The 23751-nt window shown below is 35.3% G+C and overlaps 1 protein-coding gene across 6 annotated transcripts in view; it reads right to left on the bottom strand.

Moving 5' to 3' along the window:
- LOC132095535 (growth factor receptor-bound protein 14-like) overlaps nucleotides 1-23751 on the bottom strand; it is a 62090-nt gene that overhangs the window by 1472 nt on the left and 36867 nt on the right. For 4 of the 6 annotated variants that reach the window (XM_059500632.1, XM_059500634.1, XM_059500633.1 and 1 more), the window contains 11 exons: nucleotides 10779-10935; nucleotides 8148-8269; nucleotides 7670-7744; nucleotides 6470-6607; nucleotides 4585-4695; nucleotides 4097-4192; nucleotides 3283-3345; nucleotides 1032-1148; nucleotides 483-552; nucleotides 306-393; nucleotides 114-207 (listed from right to left, as the gene is read on the bottom strand). In XM_059500632.1, the coding sequence (XP_059356615.1) occupies nucleotides 114-207; nucleotides 306-393; nucleotides 483-552; nucleotides 1032-1148; nucleotides 3283-3345; nucleotides 4097-4192; nucleotides 4585-4695; nucleotides 6470-6607; nucleotides 7670-7744; nucleotides 8148-8269; nucleotides 10779-10935 (1131 nt within the window). Of the gene's footprint in view, nucleotides 1-113; nucleotides 208-305; nucleotides 394-482; nucleotides 553-1031; nucleotides 1149-3282; nucleotides 3346-4096; nucleotides 4193-4584; nucleotides 4696-6469; nucleotides 6608-7669; nucleotides 7745-8147; nucleotides 8270-10778; nucleotides 10936-12266; nucleotides 12467-19831; nucleotides 19992-23751 lie in introns of those variants that run through there. The other 2 variants (XM_059500636.1, XM_059500635.1) reach the window with 2 other exon arrangements.

Below are 23751 nucleotides of genomic sequence, written 5' to 3'. Positions count from 1 at the left end.
TAAAAAAGAAGAAGAAGAATATTAATACATATAAATAAGTCATTAATTTGTTCCTATTTAATACCGCATTTGTAGAAAGTGGCTATAGTTAATGTGTGTAAGTACTGACTTACCGGTACAATCTGAAAGTGTTTGATTTTCTGTGTATGGCACAGCGACAGAACAAACGTCCTCGGGTTACTTTGACTGTCCCTTACCAGAAACACCCTGAGAAGAGAGAAACATATGACTTCATTTAGATTTAGAAATGCAGAAGCTTCAATTCAGTGCATCTTTAAAATCAAGTGCTATCAAGATGAATATACCCATCGATGAGGCCCTGCTGAGTGATTAGTTTCTGAGCCTCGTCCCGGGACAGTTTGCTGTGAAACCACGGCTGAGCCACATGGATAGCTAGAGAAGAGCATGATATCCTTATGTCAGTCAGAAGAAGAATCATCAGGTTTTTACTCTGTTTTGTGGACGTGTGTGTGTGTGCTGACCTATGCTGGACATGGAGCTCTGAGAGGTGGACGGACTCCCATGAGAGCTCAGCCTGTGGCAGCTTTTCCTCTAGAGAAAAAATGAACACACACATATAATATATATTTTTATTGGCGGTCTGAACAAAAGATGTTGAAAAGTACAGTGAAAGCAATAATTCTGGTCAATTGTTCACCCTGGAATAGTGAACAATTAGTGTAAAGAACTCTATGCAAATGCAGTTTTAGTTACTTTAAGGCTGAGTTCACTGAAATATACAGTTCTGTCATCATTTACTCACCCTCAAACCTGTATGAGTTTCTTTTTTTGAACACAAAATAACATATTGTAAAGAATGTTGGCAACAAAACGGTTGACGGTAGCCATTGACTTCCATTGCATGGAAGTCAATGGCTACCGTCAACTGTTTGGTTTTTGTTTAACAGAAGAACGAAACTCATACAGGCTTGAAACTAATTGAGGTTTAATACAATATACAGATGCTATGAAAATATCTGTGCACAATGTTCATAATCTAGTATGTAGTGTGTTGTTTTTGAGTATGTTACCCTCCACGACAGACCCTCTTCCACAGCCACCGACAGCGCCTCGGACGGGTTCTCGATCACCCGACTCTTGTGTCCTGAGAAGTCCATGGCCACCAGTGAGTTCTCCGAGATGCTCCTCTGAAAAAACATGCAACATGCAATAGTGAACCAGATTACATTTCACACCAAAAAAATCTGAATTTTTAAATTCAGCATCATACTGTATGTGACCCTGGACCACAAAACCAGTCATAGGGGGCAATCTTTTGAAATTGAGATGTATACATCATATGAAAGCTTTCTATTGATGTATGGTTTGTTAAGATCAGACAATATTTCGCTGAGATGCAACTATTGGAAAATCTGGAATCTGAGGGTGCAAAAAAAAATATTGAGAAAATTACCTTTAAAGTTGTCCAAATGAAGTTCTTAGCAATGCATATTACTAATAAAAAATTACTAAAAATTTAGTTTTTATATATTTACAGTAGAAAGTTTACATAACATCTTTATGGAACATAATCTTTACTTAATATCCTAATGATTTTTGGCATAAAAGAAAAATAAATTTTGACCCATACAGTGTATTGTTGGCTATTGCAAAAATATATAATTTGGTGCAGATGCTGATATTCATATGGTCTATGAATCTACGAACAGTCATTTGAACTGGTCTATGAATTCAGCCCTGTATTTGTTCTGCTCACTCTCTCTGCTCTTAAGGAGGTTGAGTTGTGAAGGGCTTCCAGCTGTGCTGGTTTACAAGAGCACACTCACTCATCAAACAAAAGAAGCATAGTGATCCCTATAGCGAGAGAAGTGTGATTATGACTTCTGAAAGGTCCTTAATCTCAGCCGTGTGTTCGTATCCATACAAACGCACTAATACACAAGCGCTGAGAGTTTATGACACTTGATGACAGAATGATTCCACAAAGACAACAGCTTCACCTCATTCTGCATCGACTGCTTCTTTTGTGTTTGAGAAACAAAGTGAAAGAAAAGTAAATCCAGACACAGAGAGCCGAGTCTCATGAAGCCTGTCAAGAACACGTCGTGTCATACTTAGTCCCAAAATCAAACGAAATAAGAAATTACATTTAGCATATTTTGTGAAGCATGTCAGTTTAGCTCATCGTTTTTAATGCTGTGACTGATTTGAATTGCAACATTATGATAAATAAAGAAAAGTGGCTGTGGCCTTTCAAACATCCAGAAAACTGTTTCTTGTTATATATATATATATATATATATATATATATATATATATATATATATATATATATATATATACTGTATATACATATAAACTCTCATAACTGAATTTTTAAAAATATAAATATAATTAAACTGTAAAGTATGTGTCACATAGTTTGTTTGTGTGTGCATGTGTGTGTATACAAGATAATATATATGCGTTACAGGAGTTAGAATTTATTGGAGATTAAATAAATGCTTAATTTGATTAATGCCTTTAAGCATGTGCCTAATTGAATTGCACAATGAATAAATGTCCTAAATATAGGTGTAATTTTAATTTTTATGATGAAATATATGGAGGCCTAAAAGACCATGATTATTATTTTATTCCATCTTATTTTCTTGTATTTTCATGAGCACAACATCAATTTCTAGCAATCTTGAAATAACAAAAGCTGTTTTCTTATGATCTGGACTTCGTTTTCTCACAGCAACTCACCATTTCTCTTGTCATCTGCAAACCATTTAGTCATCATCTTTCAAACATCATCTATAAGCATGCAGAGATTTTGGTTTCTCGAGTCGGCTTGGCTGGCAATGAAATTGACTGCATTGACCCTACAGACCCCCTTCATCTCAAGTGTCAGTCACTGATTCAGAAGTCACTTACAGAAATATCACTTACAGACGTCAAACTAAAACCAATTTCACTCATTCATGATGTAGCGGCAGGATATTGAGTTTAAATGACTTCAGTTTTCTCAAGACCAAGGAAACAAATCTTAATTTTAAGTAACCTTTGTTATATTACTGAACATTACATACATCTTGAATTTTTAGACATGAACCTTCTTGAGTTTGAAGTCTTTTTAAAACAATGAAGTGCGTTCTAATGAAAAAGAAACTTTCCAAAGATGTAAGAAGCAAAAATGACAGTATTTCAATGATGTTTCCACTGTATGACTTTAACGTGTTTGTTACAGTTTAGTTATCGCAGAGCCTCTCGGTGGTTTAAAACGTCTTTTGCGCCAAACATACATGACAGATTATGGACTGAGAGTTTGTGGCTCACCATTGGAGAACTCTTCTGCTTCTGATGGGGCTGGATGAAGTTCTGGTAAAGCTGCATGCCGTACTGTAAATAAAGAAACAAACACATTTATACTGTTACAAAAAAATATATATTTCAAACTAATTCTGTTCTTTTGAACTCTATTCATCAAAGAATCCTGAAAAATGCAAGTTTCCTGTTTTCTAACTGTTTTGAACATTAATAATAATCAGAAAAATGTACTGGTCATCAAATCAGCATATAAGATGATTTCTGAAGGATCATGTGACACTGAAGACTGGAGTAATGATGCTGAAAATACAGCTTTGCATCACAGGAATAAATTGCATTTTCAAATGTATAATAATAGAGAACAGTTCATTTTAATTGTGATAATATTTCACAATTTTAGAGTTTTTATTTTTGATCGAATAAATACTGTCTTTGCACGCAAAAGAGCCTTTAAAAAAAAACATTTATTCTAAATGCTGCTGCTAAAACTGTAAAACCTCAAGTTAAAAAACATAAATAAAAATAGGTTTAAACTGCTTCAAAAGGACTGAACTGAATCATTCTATTTGTTTTTATTAATGTATAGAAACCTTAGCAATGGATATGCATTATATAAACAAAAATAATTCACATCACTTTGCCACTCATGTTGGCAGAAATCTGCAAATCTAGTTAACTTCTGGCAGCCTTGTTGTTGCAATTTTTGTGTCAGGAGTGCATTTTAACACAGAGCCTCAGATTGAGGATTCAGCAGGACCACTGTCACTGAGAGATACGATGGAGACAAACCTTACGGAGAGTCAGAGAGAGAGGCAGTCCTCACCTTGAAGAGGCGCATGGCTGTAACCCAACACGTCCTGGTTTGCTCATCATCCGCACAGAGCAGTTTCAGATCACGTGCAGAATTCAACTTGCTGGCCTGGATATGAGGAGACATCAACACTTTATAGCTCAGTTTTCCTTTAAAGATCTTTATCTGACCGTTAATGTATCGATTTGAACGTGCACTCCCTTTAAATCTCGGATTTAGAAATGCATCACACACATCTCTGTCAATGCTGACTGATACTGTGCACTTATTTTACTTTGCCCCATTTATTATATATATCTCTTATTTCCATTTCAGTGTAGACTTTATCTCATTTTAACTTCACTTCGGTTGGTCTGAATGAAAATGCAAATTCATTCTTCACCACTAGGTGCCACTTTTGGAGCAGTAAACACAGAGGTTTCCCCGGTAACGGCTGTAAACAAAGCAGCACTGTGCAATCTGAAGACTGAAAGTGGCTGAAAGTCCCTGCATTGAATTACCTTCACACAGAAGCCGTAGTCTGTCGGGGCGCCGTAAACCTTTTTGCCAGATAATAATGTGTAGACGTCACTGTCACTGAACTCTGCAATGAACTGCAAGTGTCTGGGTTCCTTTAGAAAAGAGAAAATAACAGGAGTACAACATTAAAATAGTAATTCACACCCAAAATACGCGTCATTGTTATTTATTGCTAAATGGACCATTAAACTGGCGAGTTTTCAGGCATCTGACAGACCGTCAGGACTGGAATTTGTAATGTGATATAGAGAAAATAATGTGTGAGCGTTCACAGACTCCTAGAGACAGAAGACTTGATCTGTTCACATGAGGAGGGACTGGGAATCAAAAAATTTTTTTTTTAATCCGGTTCACTTTGTCTACACTTCTGCTGCTCATTTACACTCTCACATGCTTTCAAATTGGTTATCAAAAGTACAAAAGTATCTTAAGTGGATTTGAAGAACATTTCTTAGCTTTTTTTACATGTTTGAAGTCTAAATTAAGGCTGCAAGCTCAAAGAGAGACTACGGCTGCTGGCTTGGATACCAAGGCTGTAATATGCACAGCCGTGGCGAGAGATAACATGGAAACGTGTTGTAATGGCAGGAGCTTTATCTCAGCAACACCGCTAGTGAGGAGACCCAAAAGAAAAAGGAAAGAGAGAGAGAGACAGAGACAGAGACAGAAAAAAGCAAGAACCCCCCCCCCACAAAGCCAGGTTTGTTTCCAAACTGACAGAGACAGACTAGAAAGGTGTGGATTCACAAACTAGCACAACTCTTTCACTTTTGACACAAAAATATAATGACCAAAACCACTTTTCGGTTTTTCTTCAATACCAGCACATTTATATGTACAAAAATAAAAATGTTAAACTACTCTTAAATGTTTTTATTAAAATTTCTAATAATAAAATACAGAATTATACAGATGTGAATTATTCTTTAATTGTATATAATAAATAAATGAAATAATTGTTAAAAATATAAAGAAAAAAATTTAATTAAAAATATTGTCCTATTCTAATAAACCATACATCAATGGAAAGCATATTTATTTAGCTTTCAGATCATTATAAATTAGAACACAATAGAAAGCATTTTCTATAGTATTTTAATTGTACTAATTTATTGTAAATATTCTTATTTGTGTGTGATGCTATATCCACATCAGTATGTGCCAGTATAACGAATACATTTTGAAAACTACCATGTGCAAACGTGCCTAAGAAAGACAAAGCAGAGATGCCATGCTTTTCAATCCACAAATGCTTAAGTGTGCTGAAAAACAAATATCACAGAATTCTCCTTTGATGCATATACAGTATGCCCAGTGTTTGTAGGCACAATAAATATAGTAATGAGAGTATGAAAAGTGTTTTATGAGAGTTATATCATGAAGTGGAGAGCGAGTTCCTCTTGTGTCCTGAACAAAAGCTCTATTGTGTTAAATACAAAAAAAAAAAAAAAGGGAAAGCAAAAGAGTGAGGGCAGAGCAGACTGGCACAGTAGTGTGCGAGTACACAGCTCACCTGTTGTGTGACTTTGAAGGGTTCAGCTCTTGGCATACCAGGAGTGTTACACAAAATCCGGCTCGACCAGTTTTACTGAGTTAAGCCACATAAAGCTGCACTGTTAGATCTCACTATCTCATCTAGTAATGAGGCTGCATCAGATAAGAGTCAGAACCTCAGCACCTGAACGAACCCGTGATAACTCAAGACTCATTTCAGACACGCAGCTCACCTTCAAGAGATTCTAACAGTAAGAGCAAGTGGTATTGTGAACGATTAAAACTGATCCCTGCTGACTCTGTGGCACTGAGATCAGAAGTGGAGAGTTTTAGTGAGTAACCGCGAGCAGAACGTGACCCATCTACACCCACCTTCGATGTGCCCTTGTTGGAGAAGTAGAGTCCCGATCTTCTCAACACAAAGTAGAACTTCTTCCAGGACTTCCTGCCATGCTCTTTGGCGTGAAGGAACCCGTGAATCTCAGGACAAGAGCTGGAGCTGAGAAAGGTCTGCAGGAGAAACATCAGATACAACACGCTTAAAACTTACAAAAAAAAAAAAATTCAACCTTAACAAAAATATTCTCAATCAGTTACAGTGAAAATGACAGTGAGAACGATAAACAACAACAACAACAATAATCATAATAATGCATTACCTTTAGTTATTCATTTAATTATTATTATTAATACAACCTGAATTTATCTATCGATCAGGGTTATTCATTTATAAAAAAATTTAAACATTTTTTTTTGTTTCTAAAAAAAAGAAAAAAAAAAACTTTAACTGAAATCTAATATAAAAAAATAAACATTATATTTTAGCAAGTGGCCAAGGCAACATTTCTCATCTGCAATAATATGTACTAAATTAACTAAAACTGAAATAAATATCAATAAACACTACATAGACTTATTTAAAAAAATCTAATTCTAATAATACAAACAAACAACGAAATGACAAATGAAAACTGAGAAAATTTTTTAATCAAAATAATAATAAAAAGTGATACTAAAGCAACAATAAGAAATTATTAATAATAATAAATAGCGTTATTTAATTAAACAAATTAAATGAAATTTTATATATATATATATATATATATATATATACACACACACACACACACACAAATTAAAATAAAGTCAAATGTATTTTGGTACATACATGGTAGTGTTTTTAATATAAATAAGCATAAAAGTAAAAATAATAATAATCATAAGAAATAAGAAATAAATTAATTAAAATAAGAAAAATGCCACAAAAGAAAAAACTCTTAATGGTCCTCATTTTCTTGAAACAAATGTTTATTTATTGATTTACCAAATCGTTTTGTTTCTATGGTTTTCATTTTTTTATTTTAGAGAGAAAATATAACCAACCCTGATTAGATGACACACATGCTTGTGAACTGAACGCTTTAACAAAACTTTTGTTTCTAGTTTATGTGTGATTCTACATCCACATTGTGAATGTGCCTGTATAATGTCCAAAAGAACTAGCTAGCAGAAGAAACATTATCTCTGTATTCCTTTTTAATGATAATAATAGCATAATATGAAGATGCTCACCTGTATAAGCTGCGAATGGTTCATGATTCCATTGGTTTCACTGGATATAGACACCATGTGCTCTGGGAAAAAGTCCTGCAATGACCCACATACTGTATACGTACAATCTCCAACTTTTTGAGGAAAATGTCATATCAATTTTTATTGTTTGCTGTCTATTTCTGTCGCCCACTTCAATGAAATCTGTCAGGTTTAAGGAGCGTTTTACAGATTTTACAAAAGAAACCACTTAAAACTCCTTTGTTAAATCTGGTATTAGGATCCGTGACCTTTAAAATCGCAGGAGTTCGTGATCTGTACTTGATTATTTAGGCATTACCTTGAATTCTTAACCAGTACAATTAAAGAGCCCTATCATGTGACTCTGTTTCAATCGTTAATGACCTTGAATAGGTAACCCTGGATGTTTGGCTAAACCTCAGCAAATCAATTATACATTAGCAGGGCTGCATGTGTCCTGATACACACACACACTTACAAGAGGCTTCTTGAAGAACTCGTATTTGGCATAATTCTTCCTGAAGTACAGACAGCAGTGTGAGTCCATTCCCCAGCCGGACTGAACCTCCATAACCGACTCATGGTCTTCTATGGTTCGCTCTGGAAATCACAAACAAGAGTTAGTTTAGTACATGCTTATGAATTTATGAACCATGCACGTGCACTAAAGCACAATATGTGCATTAAAGAACATAAAGTAAAATGTGTAACCTATTTACTAACATAATGCATTTAAAAGTGGATATTTAACAAGAAAGAAATGTAGGGTGGTACTTTGTAACTTAAGAAAAGTGAATTATTAGATTTTGATGAAAGATTATGAAGACAAAACAGGATGCATTAAATTGATCAAAAGTAACAGTAAAGGCATTTATAATGTTACAAAAGTATATTAATCTGTATTTCTATTTTTAAATCAATGCCGTTCTTCTGAACCTTCTATTCATCAAAGAATCCTGAAAAAAGTATCAGTAAGCAGCACGACAGTGTTCAACACTTATAATAAGAAATGTTTCATGATTTCTGAAGGATCATGTGACACTGAAGACTGGAGTAATGATGCTGAAAATACAGCTTTGAATCAAATAAAGTAAATTACATTTTAAAATATATTACAATAGAAATACTTTATTATGCAGTTAAAGGTTCGTTTTTATCTACATTTGATCAATTTAAACATAGCTTAACCAATCAGAATCTAGAGTCCTTACAATTTGTCGAATTAATAATATGAGATTTTACTGCCCTCATTTGTTTTACCGTCCCACTGCACCATGGGCTTGACGGATTAATTATTAACACTCTTTTAAAAAATGATGCCTTGATAATGAGCAACCTTCAACAGTAATGAGAGTGATGTGTGGGAGAGTTCGTTATTCCACTTTATCATTAAATATTATTCAGCTCCTGCAACCCTAAATGCATGTTTAATGACTGAATGGAAAGCATCTGTTTCGAAGCAGCCATCTGGAAGAGTTAGAATGCTGTTATGTCATACTAATTAATTCCCACAACGTTACTGCAGTGAACAGACAGATCTGCATTGGCTTTGACCGAATGAGCTATACGTCATCTCCGTGCTGTTTCTCTTCAGTTCTTGGTTTCACCTGCAGCTTAACATCTACATTTTCAAGCCTTTTTGATGACATTCAATATATCTCAATAGAGTGTAAAGGCTTAAAAGTCAATCATTTTGAGTCATTTTCATCAAACAACAAATTAAGAAATAAAAAATACCCAAGAGTCAAAATCCAGCTTTATAATAAGAACAAACAAGAACAATTTTTTAAAAATTCTCTCTCTCTCTCTCTATATATATATATAAAATAATAAATATTATTTAAAAAATAAAAAATACCAATTCTTTAGCAATTGTTTGCATAGACAGATGTGTAATTCACAGTAAATGATTCTCTCTGATCAAATTTCAGCACTGTGTGGCAATTTTCCGTAAATATTGATATCTTTTGTTGAAAACTTGAGAACACCAAAATGTAGCAATTCTGTTTCTGATAAATAGTTTTCTGAGCACAATGGAAATATATAGTCATAAGTCAGTGATATCAGATCTGATTTAAGTCATATTAGTCAAACAACAAACTAATTTTATTATATTACACTAACTTAAAAATCAAGTTCAAGTTTGATCAGTTAAAGTAATGGAAAAACATATCAACTTGTTGATAATATCACTGTTTACAGTAAAAGTTTAAACTTGAATGTAATAAAACCGGTTTATGTGCATAAAAAGATGTGCAAGTTATCCTGTCTCAACAAATAGCACTGCATGGCATTACATTTCCTCTTTTGTCATTTCTTTGTTGATCATTAAACAACATCAATTCTGTTTCTGTATGTACATAAAGTATGAATATCCCACATCCCATATTCAAACTGAACACAGTTCAATCAAACACAGCATCTCTAGTAAAGTTATTACCCAATAAAAAGTGCATTAAAATATATCACTTTAATATTAAAATGTAAATAAAATATTTAAATAATCAACAATTCTGTGGTTTCACTCAGTAGGGAATAACATGTTTCAAGATCCCACTTTGGCTTGTTCTGCATGGAGGTCCTGCCAAGTGTTCGCACTAGCTCTGAAACTCCTGCAATGAGACAGGTTCCCGAGAAGATAAATAATGCAGGCAGCGTCTTTAACCCCGGGACGAGGAATAGTGTGCTAGAATTTGAGCAGACGAAAACCGGCTCTGGAAACCTTGTGTTTAAATAATGCATGTGAATCAGTTCTGATCTAGCTGGAACTAAGAGACTAATTGACTCATGAATGAATCTTTCAGACCGGATTTGTGAACTGAATCAATTGATTCATTGGAAAGACTGAACTCAAAAGAACAAGTAATCTATGAATCAGACATCACTACTGTGCTCATGAACTCTTATCAGTGCATCGAGTAAAGTTAGGGCGAATCATTGTGTGTGGATGGATAGATAGAACGTGCATCCTCCAGTTTAAATTAAATGTTGATATATTTTCAATGTGACCTTTATGTTTGCCTGCATTATATTCAGTGACAATGTACCAAAAATATTCAGTTTATGTTGCATTTTTTTTAGTTGCATTTTTTCTTGTTGAGAAGCTTACCGATACTAAGATGCGGGATCTGCTCAAACAGGGTCCAGCTGTGGTCATCAATGCAGTGGTTCTTCAGGATGAACAGCTGGCATATGTCCCGGGCAGTGATGTCACTGGGCACCTCCACTGCACGACTGGTGTTGTCTTCACTGTACACTTTGATTACCTGCAACACAGCAGAAAATAAATCTACTAACTAATACCAACTTACTGCTTACTAACTAAATAAATAAAACAAATTACCATTTAAGATTTGGGGTTAAGATTTTCTACGTTTTTTTTTAAAGATGTCCCTTGTGATAACCAAGGCTGCACAAAAAAAACATTAAAATCAGGATTTTTTAAAAAAGATTTTACAATATCGAATAACTGTTATCTATTTGAATATATTTTAAATTTTAATTTATTTCTGTGATGCAATACTGAATTTACAGAATCATTACACCAGTCTTCAGTGTCACAGTGTCCTTCAGAAATCATTCTAATATAATGATTTTTACCAATGTTGAAAATAGTTTTGCTTCTTTTTTATGTGTAAAGTGTAAAGTAGAGTAAGATAGATAGATAGATCACTTGAGAATATAAATTTGCACGTAAAATTTTGCGAATGCCACCCATCCTTATTTATTTATTTATTTGTTTATTTTCAATTTGTGTAAACATGTTACATTTTATGTTTAAAAATGCTGATGTTACTTAAGGTTCATTCATCAAACCGAAAACAGAAGGTCAAATCAAGCGCACTGCATTGTGGGATACATTCCCCCCTATAAGCTCTGTTGTATACTGAACATTTTAGCATATCTAGCACTGTAGGTAAAAAAACCAAAAAAACTATCACATTTGCACAGTATACACACTACATACTGCAGCAATAGTAAGAGCAGAAAGTCAAGTCACCTTAATTTATATAGCGCTTTAAACAAAATAGATTGTGTCTATTAACTGAACAACATTAATTAGGAAAACAGTGTGTCAATAATGCAAAATGACAGTTAAAGGCAGTTCATCAATGAATTGAGTGATGTCATCTTCCAGCTCAGTTCAGTTTTGCAATAGAAAGCTACTATGCTATTTCGAACACAGCCACATTTTTACATGCACATTTATTTGTCACACTGCCATTTTATCAGATACAGTGACACTCCTTTACCATCCCACGAGAGCTCAATTTCACTTCATGTCCTACATACAGTATGCAACAACACACTTATTCAAAGTGCAGACAGCCTGTGCTGCAGAAGAAGTCATGAATGTTCCCTTTCATCGGTGCTTTAGTTCCCTGCTACACCTCAAACGCAGAAACCCTACAGGCTGGAGAACTCTATATCATCTCCCATACCTTGTTTTAAGGCTGTTAGAGTTTCCTTTATCAGCTGGAAATCGCTCTCAAATGATCCCACAGAGAAGCAGAGCAGCCCTCCAACAGATTGCATCGATTTTGCACGCACACATACAAGAAAAGCACACATAAATTGCTGTTTTAGAGCAACTTACCCCTGTGCTGGGCGGCAGGCAGGGCTGTGATTTGAGACAAGCTCGGCAGCTTATGTAGGCCTGAGTGCACAGCATTTCTCAAGAGTTGAGTGAACATAAAACATAAATGCAAGTATCTGCCGGGGAGCAGCGAGCTTCCTCTCTCTCTCTCTCTCTCTCTCTCTCTCTCTCTCTGTCTGCAGATGAGCTCAAATGAGGTAATTAGAGAGGGCGGCTCAGTGCAGCCTCCGCTGCAGCATGTCACCATGGTTCTGGCCAATCACCTGCCACTGTTTATCTGGCTGGGCTGAGTCCCGCTGGTCTGCCCCCCGAAAACACACCGGAGGGGGAGGGAGGGGAGGGTTTGCCCCACCTACCTATTCACACAGGCTTGACAGGCCCCTTTTCAAGTTTTCAAGTTCTTTTCAAGTTAATTTTTTTTCCATTTAATATTTCTATTTTATTTTAGCTTTATTTCGATTGCTGAAAACTTTTTACTAGCAGTTGATAACATTTTTAAAACAATAATTATTTTGCTGCACTTCTCAAAACTATACAAAAATGAAACAAAATCATATTTTGTTGTGAAGTGTTATTTTAGTATTATTTAAAGTATATACTAGGCTAATAGTACTTTTTACTATTTTGAATTAGCTGAATTTTTTATGTTAAGTGTTCATTTAATTTTAGTTTTAGTAATTATGCGAAGTGGTTTTGTCATGTTTATTAGTTTGTTTGTTTGTTTGTTTTTTAGCTTTATTTATTTATTTATGTATGTATTTTAGTTTTACTTGTAGTAATTTTGGTGCAAAATAAAGTCATTTTTTTTTCAAGTTAATCTATTTATATTTTTATTTCAGCTTTTTTTCAGACACCAAAAGTTTGGATTTTAAAAAATAAGAAAAAAAAATTGCATGAATCACAACAAAGAGGACTATAAGATTTGGAAAAAAGTGCACAAGCCACATTTTATTTGATCCTTATGCCACTTTTAAGGTACTTATTAGTGGAGTTACAATGCTGCATGGAAAGATCTGCATGACAAACAGTAACAAACAAGGTTTGGATAGACATGAGGGCGAATTAATAATGACAGAATTTTTTTTTGAGAAGGGGGCGGGGGTGGAATATTTTGTTAATTGATAATTGATTTATAGGGTTTTCATGTGTCCTCAATTTCTATTCTATCAATCTTTCATAAAAATCCTTTTAAATAACAAACGGCAGTTCCAAAATGACATCATCCTCAAGGAAGTGACATCATTCTAGTGGGAAATCAACAGCACAGACATCAGTAAGCCTTATCAATAGATCCGATGTGTTTAAATTCCAACCCTGTCTGATCAAATTACACAAATCAGCTTGATAATATCAAAAGGTAGATAAAAGCTTTACCCCCAATAAACATTCTGATCATCTTCTTGTCACTGCGTAAACAACAGTCATAACTCATAAAGTCTTCTATACACGGTTATCAAAATATGTCCTTAAATTACAAGACAAGCATATCAATTTCTTCAAAGTTGCAGAGTTAAAAGGGTCTGTGGAGCAGGAATGACCCTGTAAGGTATATGGGAAGAGCACTAGATGGGGGTTGAGACAGTGTGTGTGAAAGGCAGATTGGTAGGGAGGACACGCCAGTCCTCTTTCAGAGAGGAAAAGGAGGTCAGTGCTCCCCAGCAGGGCTGGGGTTAGCAAGCCTTTCAGCCAATCACAGCCTCCCACAGTGACATCATCTCCAAATGAGGTAAACGATCCACTGTTTAATCAGTAAGAGAGACCTACAAGCCACAAAAAAGAGGAGGAAGAAAACCCCTCGCGAAAACCAGCTCTATAAATCTCCCTGACAAGCATTCACCAGACCTAACCTGCTAAACTCACAAGGTAATAAAACAAGCAGGATTCTTACAGCTCCCTTATCAGAGTAAATACAAACAGTCCTTAAAGGTAAATGAGTAATGGATGGTAAAGTTCAAGAGTGGCCGGTACAATGCACTACAAGGGGAAATGTGATATTCGAATACACTGGGTAAATGTGCTGGGTCTTTGAAAAGAAACTCAGATCCTTTAAAAGAAACAGTTCACCCAAAAATTAACATTTGTTAAGAATTTACTCACCTTCAAGCCATTCGAGATGTCAATGAGTTTGTTTTTTCATGAGAACAGATTTGGAGAAATGTAGCATTGCATCAGTGTCTCAGCAATGGATGCTCTGCAGTGAATGGGTGCCGTCAGAATGAGAGTCCAAACAGCCGATAAAAACATCACAATAATCCACAAGTAATCCAGACTGTCAATTAATGTCATGTGAAGTGAAAAGCTGCACATTTGTAAGAAACAAATATGTAATTAAGATTTTTTTAACTTCAAACAGTCGCTTCTGGACGAAATACCAGTCGACGTTTCCACCAGTGAACAAATCGATCCCCTGTTGTCCTCTCACATCAAAATCCTCAATATATTTGTTTGGAGCCGTTTTGGACTGTTTTCGCTTAATGTGAACGGTGCTTGATCTGTGCATATTTCTCTCCTGATTCAGACAAGATTACTTTTTTACTGAAGCAAGCAATATTATTAATTTTACATTTTAGCCTGAAACAATGGTTTGAAGTTAAAACGTGAATTTGTTTCTTACGAACATGCATCTTATCACTTCACAGATATTAACTGCTGGACTGGAGTGGTTTGGATGACTTGTGGATTATTGTGATGTTTTTATCAGCTGTATTGACCACTCTGACGGCACCCATTCACTGCAGAGGATCCAAGAGAAGCAATGCTACATTTCTCCAAATTTGTTCCCATGAAGAAATTAATTGTATGGCCTGAGGATAAGTAAAATAATATCACAATATATTATAATAACACAACACATAAATAAGTCACACCACAGACTTAAAGTTGTAATAAAACTGAACTTGTAGTCAACTGCTAGACACCGCAAAAGATGAGAGTCACAAGAGCATTCATTCACTAAAGAAGCATACTAACTATCAATCAGAAGACAGAAGGCATGTAGTAGATTGTGCACAACAGTTTTCCAGGACGGGTTTAAACATGTTGATCATTTAGAGGCCTTAGAAATTTGCATATAAAACAGGAAATGTTTAACTGTAATGGAACCTGGGAAGCCTGGGTTCCTCACTAGTAATTGTGATTGTGAGATGGTTCATGTGCACTCAATAAATATTGTGACCTGACTAAAGACGGAATGAGATTCACTGACTCAAGGACGGGAACATGAAGACCAGTGAATGAACCTTGAACTGCTCCTCCACAGCTGCAGCGCTATCAGAAACACTACCTCGCGTTCCTTCCATCCATCATCCATCCAGTTTATCTCGTTCGTATCAATAATAACATTTCATTTTGTCATTGCAATCATCATTTTTGATGCATTCACAAGTAAATATATCTGACTTTCACTGTACATTTGAAAAGCAAAGCTGTCATTCTCTATACAAGCTTAAAATATTAAATATGAAATTCCAGCAAAGTTCAGCATTCAACTTGCACAATTTATGAATAATTGGTCAATGTACAAAATTATGAACAAAAGTTAACGTTTCTTTTTTTTTTTTTTTTTTGGTACAGACCATACTTTTTAGATTTACAATCTCCCTAACTTACCTAGAACTAACCGCCTTAAATTTAAATTAAAGAAAGAAATAATTAAACACAATTGGATCTCATTTGAAAGACTAGAATTGACGGACGGACGGACGGACGGACGGACGGACGGACGGACAGACAGACAGACAGACAGACAGACAGACAGACAGACAGACAGACAGACAGACAGACAGACAGACAGACAGACAGACAGACAGATAGATAGATAGATAGATAGATAGATAGATAGATAGATAGATAGATAGATAGATAGATAGATAGATAGATACACTGTTGACCATCATGTCATTCATCAAGAGTTTGCTATTAGCGCAACATAAGTGACAGCAACTTTTGGAAATGCGACAAAGTTGAGCAGAGTTCAGCTTTATGCAAACAAGCTGCAATGTCATGCACACAGTGTGTCAAGAGAGTGTTTCAAAGGCAGCATGACAAGTTAAAAATAATTCAGCTTTTAAAAATGCATTTGAAAGTCACCGAGTAAAGTGTCCTTGTCCAGCCGTCCCAACTCAAACCAAACCAATTAGACCCGTCAACATGCCACATCAGCCAGTAACAAAAATTAAAATGAAATGTTGAAAAGTCTTTAAATACTCAAGTGCAATCTCTTTTAGTCATGGTGCGTAAAATGTGCACGTATAGTACATTTGTCATGGTTAAAGGAATAGTTTATCCAAAAATGAAGCTATATGAAGCTATATGTCCTCAGGATTAGTTTAGTTAGAGGATTACTTGGGGATTATTGTGATGTTTTTATCAGCTGTTTGGACTCTCATTCTGACGGCACCCATTTACTGCAGAGGATCCACTGCTGAGCAAGTGATGTGATGCTACATTTCTCCAAATATTCTCCTATGAACAAACAAACTTATTTACATCTGGGATGGCCTAACTGTAAATACGTTTCAGCAAATTTTATTTTTTTGCTCAACTATTCCTTTAATGGACTCTGAATTGCACAACAACGTCTGGACAACAAAACATAAACCCTTAGGTGGTTAAAATTTTGAGGAGTTAAAGTGTAAACCGTTTTATGCATGCTAGAAGCACGTTTACATACAAATACCACTTACAAGCAATATACTTGGCAAGCATCCTGTGAACTACCAAACGACTGCCTTCCACAATCATGCATATGAAGACTTTCAGACAGTTGCTCACAGCATGTTAACAAACCTCCAGCATTGTGCTTGACCTTTCCTCAGCTCTCGCACTAATGTCATTTTATCACCATGGCTTTTCCAAGAGCATTTCCAGACAAGTTTTCCACAAGCTGTCAGATTTGCAGTATTTTGGCCAGCACACTACAGTCAGGCCATTGTTTAGCTCATCTCAGTTGGGTATGAGGCTGTCCGACTGAGTGCTGAGAGTACGTCTTTTGGCAGCGGATAGGGTGATGACAACAGCGATGAGGAGATCAGTGACATTTACAGGTGTAAAGAAGAATGCTGCTCTATATTCATATGCAAAAAGAAAAGATTGTGTTCATATAAAACAAGCTATTGCCTGCAATGAACTGGATCTACTTCCAAAAGTGATTTTCCAGGGAATGTTGCTACACTGACATTATAATAGATGGCGAAATCTTTTGACATAAATGCAACTTAATAGTTTTGGATATGAATGAGTTTCTTTTTACTAGCATCAGTGTTTTGAAATCAATCAAAAACCAAGTATGAATAGTTGAAAGAATTAGCAGGGGACAAAACCAGTCAAAAGTTTGGACACACCTGCTCATTTCTTTATTATGACAGTTTTCCAAATATTACAACAAGAGTAAAGTTGTCAAAACTATGAAGTGATCAATATGGGAAAATGATGATTAGGTAGCAACCAAAAAATTATACAATGAAACGTCTTCCTATTTTTGTCTTTTGTCTAGTTTACAACTTTTACAGCTGAACATTCTTCACCCAACGTTATAATATACATTTTAATAAATATATAAATTAGAAAGAACATTTTATATGAAATGTATTTGTTTATTTATAGAAACAAGACAATTATTAATAACATTTATATTCTATAAATAAAATTGTATAATATTTCAACATGAAAAGCATTTATATATTACATTAATTACAAAATTATATTAAAGTGTTTTGTACACACACAAACACACACACACACATATACACTCTATTAGGTACCGGTTCAATTGCTTGGTAACACAAATTGCTAATCAGCCAATCACATGGCAGCAACTCAATGCATTTAGGCATCTAGACGTGGTGAAGATGACACCCTTTTGATCTAATATAGCCATGAGTCTTTTTGGGAAAGATGCAACAAGTTTTTCACGCCTGGATTTGGGGATCCTCTGCCATTCCTCCTTGAAGATCCTCTCCAGTTCTGTCAGGTTGGATGGTAAAAGTGGTGGACAGCCATTTTCAGGTCTCTCCAGAGATGCTCAATTGGGTTTAAGTCAGGGCTCTGTCTGGGCCATTCAAGAACAGTCACGGAGTTGTAGTGAAGCCACTCCTTCATTATTTTAGCTGTGTGCTTGGGGTCATTGTCTTGTTGGAAGGTGAACCTTCGGCCCAGTCTGAGGTCCTGAGCACTCTGGAGAAGGTTTTCGTCCAGGATGTCCCTGTACTTGGCCGCATTCATCTTTCCCTCGATTGCAACCAGTCGTCCTGTCCCTGCAGCTGAAAAACACCCCCACAGCATGATGCTTCACTGTTGGGACTGTATTGGACAGGTGAGGAGCAGTGCCTGGTTTCTCCACACATACCGCTTAGAATTAAGGCCAAAAAGTTGTATCTTGGTCTCATCAGACCAGAGAATCCTTCAGGTGTTTTTTAGCAAACTCCATGGGGGCTTTCATGTGTCTTTCACTGAGGAGAGGCTTCCGTTGGGCCACTCTGCCATAAAGCCCCGACTGGTGGAGGACTGCGGTGATGGTTGACTTTCTACAACTTTCTCCAACCTCCCGACTGCATCTCTGGAGCTCAGCCACAGTGATCTTTGGGTTCTTCTTTACCTCTCTCACCAAGGCTCTTCTCCTCCGATAGCTCAGTTTGGCCGGACGGCCAGCTCTAGGAAGGGTTCTGGTCGTCCCAAACGTCTTCCATTTAAGGATTATGGAGGCCACTGTGCTCTTAGGAACCTTAAGTGCAGCAGAAATTCTTTTGTAACCTTGGCCAGATCTGTGCCTTGCCACAATTCGGTCTCTGAGCTCTTATGGCAGTTCCTTTGACCTCATGATTCTCATTTGCTCTGACATGCACTGTGATAGGACCATGTGATATTTCAGTTTTTCCCTTTTAATAAATCTGTAAAAATGTCAACAATTCTTTGTTTTTCTGTCAATATGGGGTGCTGTGTGTACATTAATGAGGAAAAAAATAACTTAAATGATTTTAGCAAATGGCTGCAATATAACAAAGAGTGAAAAAATTAAGGGGGTCTGAATACTTTCCATACCCACTGTGTGTATATATATATATATACACACACACACACACACACACACACACGATGGACCACAATATTATTAATACTACTATTTTACATACCAATATCACATACTGTATAAAAATTTTTAAAAAATCTATAAATACATATATTCTATAAATACATTAATTATATTTTACATTATATTTTAAAAAATCATTTAGTTTTAGTTAAAAGTAAATTATTTTTACAATATAATATAATATAAACATTTCACTGGAAGTGTTCACCTAGTTATACACAACAGGAAATTATGACTGATGGTCAGATGACTAACCGAGATTTTATTTAGTTTTTTTCTCCTTCACAAAAATGAAAACAAAGGCAGAAAAGAGACAAAACATTGCTGTAACTGCAATTTGAAGGCAAACAACTGAGAAAATACAGTTTGTTATTGTTCAACGCTGTCAAAACCCTCTAAAAATCTCCCGTAACCAATTAATGCAATGTTTCTGTAAAAAATAAAATAAAATAAAACAACACAAAAAAGTTTGTACCCTTTTCGGCAGGCAGAGAGGCGTGATAGCAGGCAACGTGACTCTTCTGGCATGGAAATTCATACTGCTGTGATCAGCCTGGATCCGTACACCTTCAGATCGGAGTGACGTTTGTTGTAAATAAACTGCTGTAGCGGTGAAGTTAGTGAACGGTAATGTCTGCTCTTTTAAATCTACGAAAAGATTTAAAAGACTCTGGAGTCTGCCTTCCGTCGAGGGACGACGTCCGTGTGTGCCTCGACGCGAGATCTGTCCTTCTTTAGACTCATCCTTCTGTGGCCTTGGGAACTCGATCAGTGTTTTTTTCCCTGCAGAAAAAGCTCCCTATTCTAATAAAAACTCCTGATAAAATAGCCACATAAAGGAGTATAGTTAGAACATCAGGGAGGTCTGGGAAAAAACTAACGTTATCTCACTGCAAAACCGACTTCCCTCAAAAAGGGAACGATGTGACCTTCACTGTACACCGTCTCCCATTAAAGAGCTGAGGACAGCAAAAACTATTTTTGGCTTTGCAAGCATTAAGAGTTATTTGGTCACATTACAACCGTAGTGTTATAGGGTTAACCGAGGCCTTCAGGGTACGACGCTTTTAGATCGCAGAAATCCCCCGCTGAGAGCACGCATTGATTCACACTCCTAATCAGACCCCAAACACAACTTCTTTCATATGAATATCCTCATCATGTTTTTCTTCTTTCTGAGAACTAAATAGTAACAAACTGATTTCATGATGCAGGTCAAAATTAGATTCAGCCTCAAAGTCCAACAAATAAATAAATAATGGGGTTCTAATTTAAAAGACAACTAAGTAAGACAGTAAGAAAATAAATAAATAATGAGAATCAAATTAAAACAAAAGATGTCCGTCTCTTGCTTGAATCCAGTTTCGTTCAGCCGACAGCTTTGAAAAGCTTAAGGTGAGCCAAAGGCCATCAGGGAAACTAATATTGGTGCTTATAACTGCAAACGTTTCAGAAATCACCTCAACTTTCCAGTGCAGGAAGGTCAGGGATTCGTGAAGAGGCTGTCATGCATTGACTTCCAGTCTCACATGAAGTTCTGCACGGCAGCTTCTATATGATATCTGACTGTGTAACACTTTGAGATTTGTGTAGGCAGAAAGGATCTCATTGTGAAGGAAGCAGATTGCTGTCAAGAACCCAAAACTCGCTGCTGGAGAAGGAAAGAGGGAGGTGTTACAGAGGAGTCTCAGATTACAAGAGTGTGCAAGACTGGAAACACTGGAAAACTGGAGCGCTCATGAGGCCTGTGCTTTATGAACTGAACTTACATTGACAGTCTGGCTGAAGCAATAAAGCCATATATTTGTTATTAACCAATAAATGGCCAGTATGATAATTTACACACTATTTTGAAAAGAAAGGAAATTAAAACACACAGACAAATACTGTGTATATTTAAAATTGGCCCAGATACAAAAACTATAAATTAAATTAAATTAAATTAAATTAAATTAAATTAAATTAAATTAAATTAAATTAAATTAAATTAAATTAAATTAAATTAAATTAAATTAAATTAAATTAAATTAAATTAAATTAAATTAAGAAAAAATGAGAGCACAAACATGAAAAACATATATTTTTTATAAAACAAAACAAAACAAAATATAAGCAAAAACAGGGACCTTTCAAATAAAATAATAAAATAAAAAAATTAATTTGAATAAAATAAAATAAATAAATATAATTGAAAAAAAGAGGAGAAAATGCCTCTCCTGTCTTTTGTTTGTGACACACATACAATCAAACTTTGCAGTAGGCAGGTTGTGTGACATGCATTCATGCTCAAATAACATGTGCAAAACTATAGAAAAACAACAACAATAATATCCGGGTTCACTTGCAGTGAAAATAAACATGGTTTGTTCCAATCACAATAGGTTTTGTATGCTGAATTAATGGCTGCCAAGAGAAAATAGTCAACAATGTATTTCATTATTGTTTAGAAAGCCTCCATTAGTAATATAATTTTACAGGAGTACTGAAAAAGAATTGCTGTATTTGTATAAAAATATTATATAACAGATTTTTTTTTTTTTTTAATTCCAGAAAAGAAATACTGCTCTTCAAACAAGCTCATAAGCACAACAGTTTCATGTGGGCTGAAGTGACAGGTGCTTTGATGGATTATTTCTGCTGTTTAAAGTGCTTCAGAGGAGATTTCACCAGTGTGCAACTTACTTTAAATGGTTATCTTCTTATCTCTAAACGTTTGAAGTTCAGAGTATTTTCATTTTGTAAAAAGGCTCATACTAACAGGCAACAAGTTCTCAAAGTATCCAATTCTTTTCTCATAAAGGGATGCAAAATCACACTTTTTTAAAAAATAAAACGGCAATAATGAAAGAAACAATCAACAGACGTATTAATCAACATTGTAATTAGCTGAATTATGAAACCATTGAACTCCACACAACTCCACTTTCGGCCCGTGTCATGTTAATACATTTGCATATTATTAGGCATATGCATTTTGCAGTAATATAAAAGATTTTTGTTCTAGTAGCCTACTGTGCTGAGTCGCCGCTTGATGTCCAATGCAAAATCTGAGTCCTGAAGCAAAACCATTTGAGAAGCAGTGATGTAATCTCACACCATCCCCCATAAACACACACACACACACACACACACACACCCCTATACCCAAATAAACACACATATTCTTATACCATCCCCCAACACACACACTCGGTTCTCTAATCCCGCTCTCACTTATCGAGCACAATCTGCAGTCAGACTCTGTTCATTCAGCATGTCCACACAAGCTCCACATGCTGTTAAGATCAGAGCAGAATTCCATCGTCCTCTCATCCAAACTGACCTGAGAGACCGAGAGGCTTGCCGTCTTTATCAGCAGTGGGCAATGGTAGCACAGACAGGCAGGCGCTACAACTTATCACAGAAATGGAGAAAAAATAATAATTGAAATGAGTGAAGCAACTGATAACATAGTCTCTTGGATTCTCAAAACACTGACCGACACAGACACAGCAGCCTTGACCGTCCCTGAGAGCCAAACAACAGAGCCGTGTGCTGCAGCTGCTGATACACACATCTACATGCATATATCGTTTTTAAATGCCTATTTATTTATTTTTATAATTTTTTTCATTTATTCATTATTCATTTATTATTGTTATTAATATAATAAATGTAATAAAAAAAATAATAAATTAACTATCACTTTTTTTTATCAATTTAACATATCCTTTCTGAATAAAAGTATTAATTCCTTTCAAATAAAAAAAATAATAAATAAATAAAAATACAAACTTTACATTTGTTACCAGTAGTTAGCATGTTGTTACAAAAGATCTATTTTGAATGATTTCTGAAGATCATGTGACACTGAAGACTGAAGTAATGATGCTGAAAATTCAGCTTTCCTCACGGAAATTAATTGTATTTCAAAGTATAGCAAAAAAGAAGTGTAAAAAATGTCATATTATTTCTGTTTAACAGTATTTTCGATCAAATTAATGCAGCGTTGATGAGCATAAGTCTTCTTTAAAAAATCTTACTGATTTAAAATTTTTGAACAGTATATAATACCCCCACTCCACCCCTCGCGCCCCCCAAAAAAGTAAAAAAAAAATCTATAAGCACTCTAAACTAACATTTCAACCACTGCAGAAAATTATGTCACCCTCAATAAGCAATATAACTGGAGCTTCAATTTCAATTCAATATACTATAATATACACTATACTATAAAACTACATCATTAATTTCACAGTAACTACAAGGTAATTAAATTTTACTTGCACCATATTTTTTTGGTATATAATTTTTGCTTAATGAATGGTTATATTAGTGCATACTGTTGTATGCTTTGTCCATATTTGTAAAAAAAAACAACATGTTTTTGCAGTGATGCTTTCCATAACAAACCCC

The sequence above is a fragment of the Carassius carassius genome, chromosome 19 (genome assembly GCF_963082965.1).
Source record: "Carassius carassius chromosome 19, fCarCar2.1, whole genome shotgun sequence".
NCBI lineage: Eukaryota > Metazoa > Chordata > Actinopteri > Cypriniformes > Cyprinidae > Carassius > Carassius carassius.
This window is presented reverse-complemented; position numbering and strand designations above follow the sequence as displayed.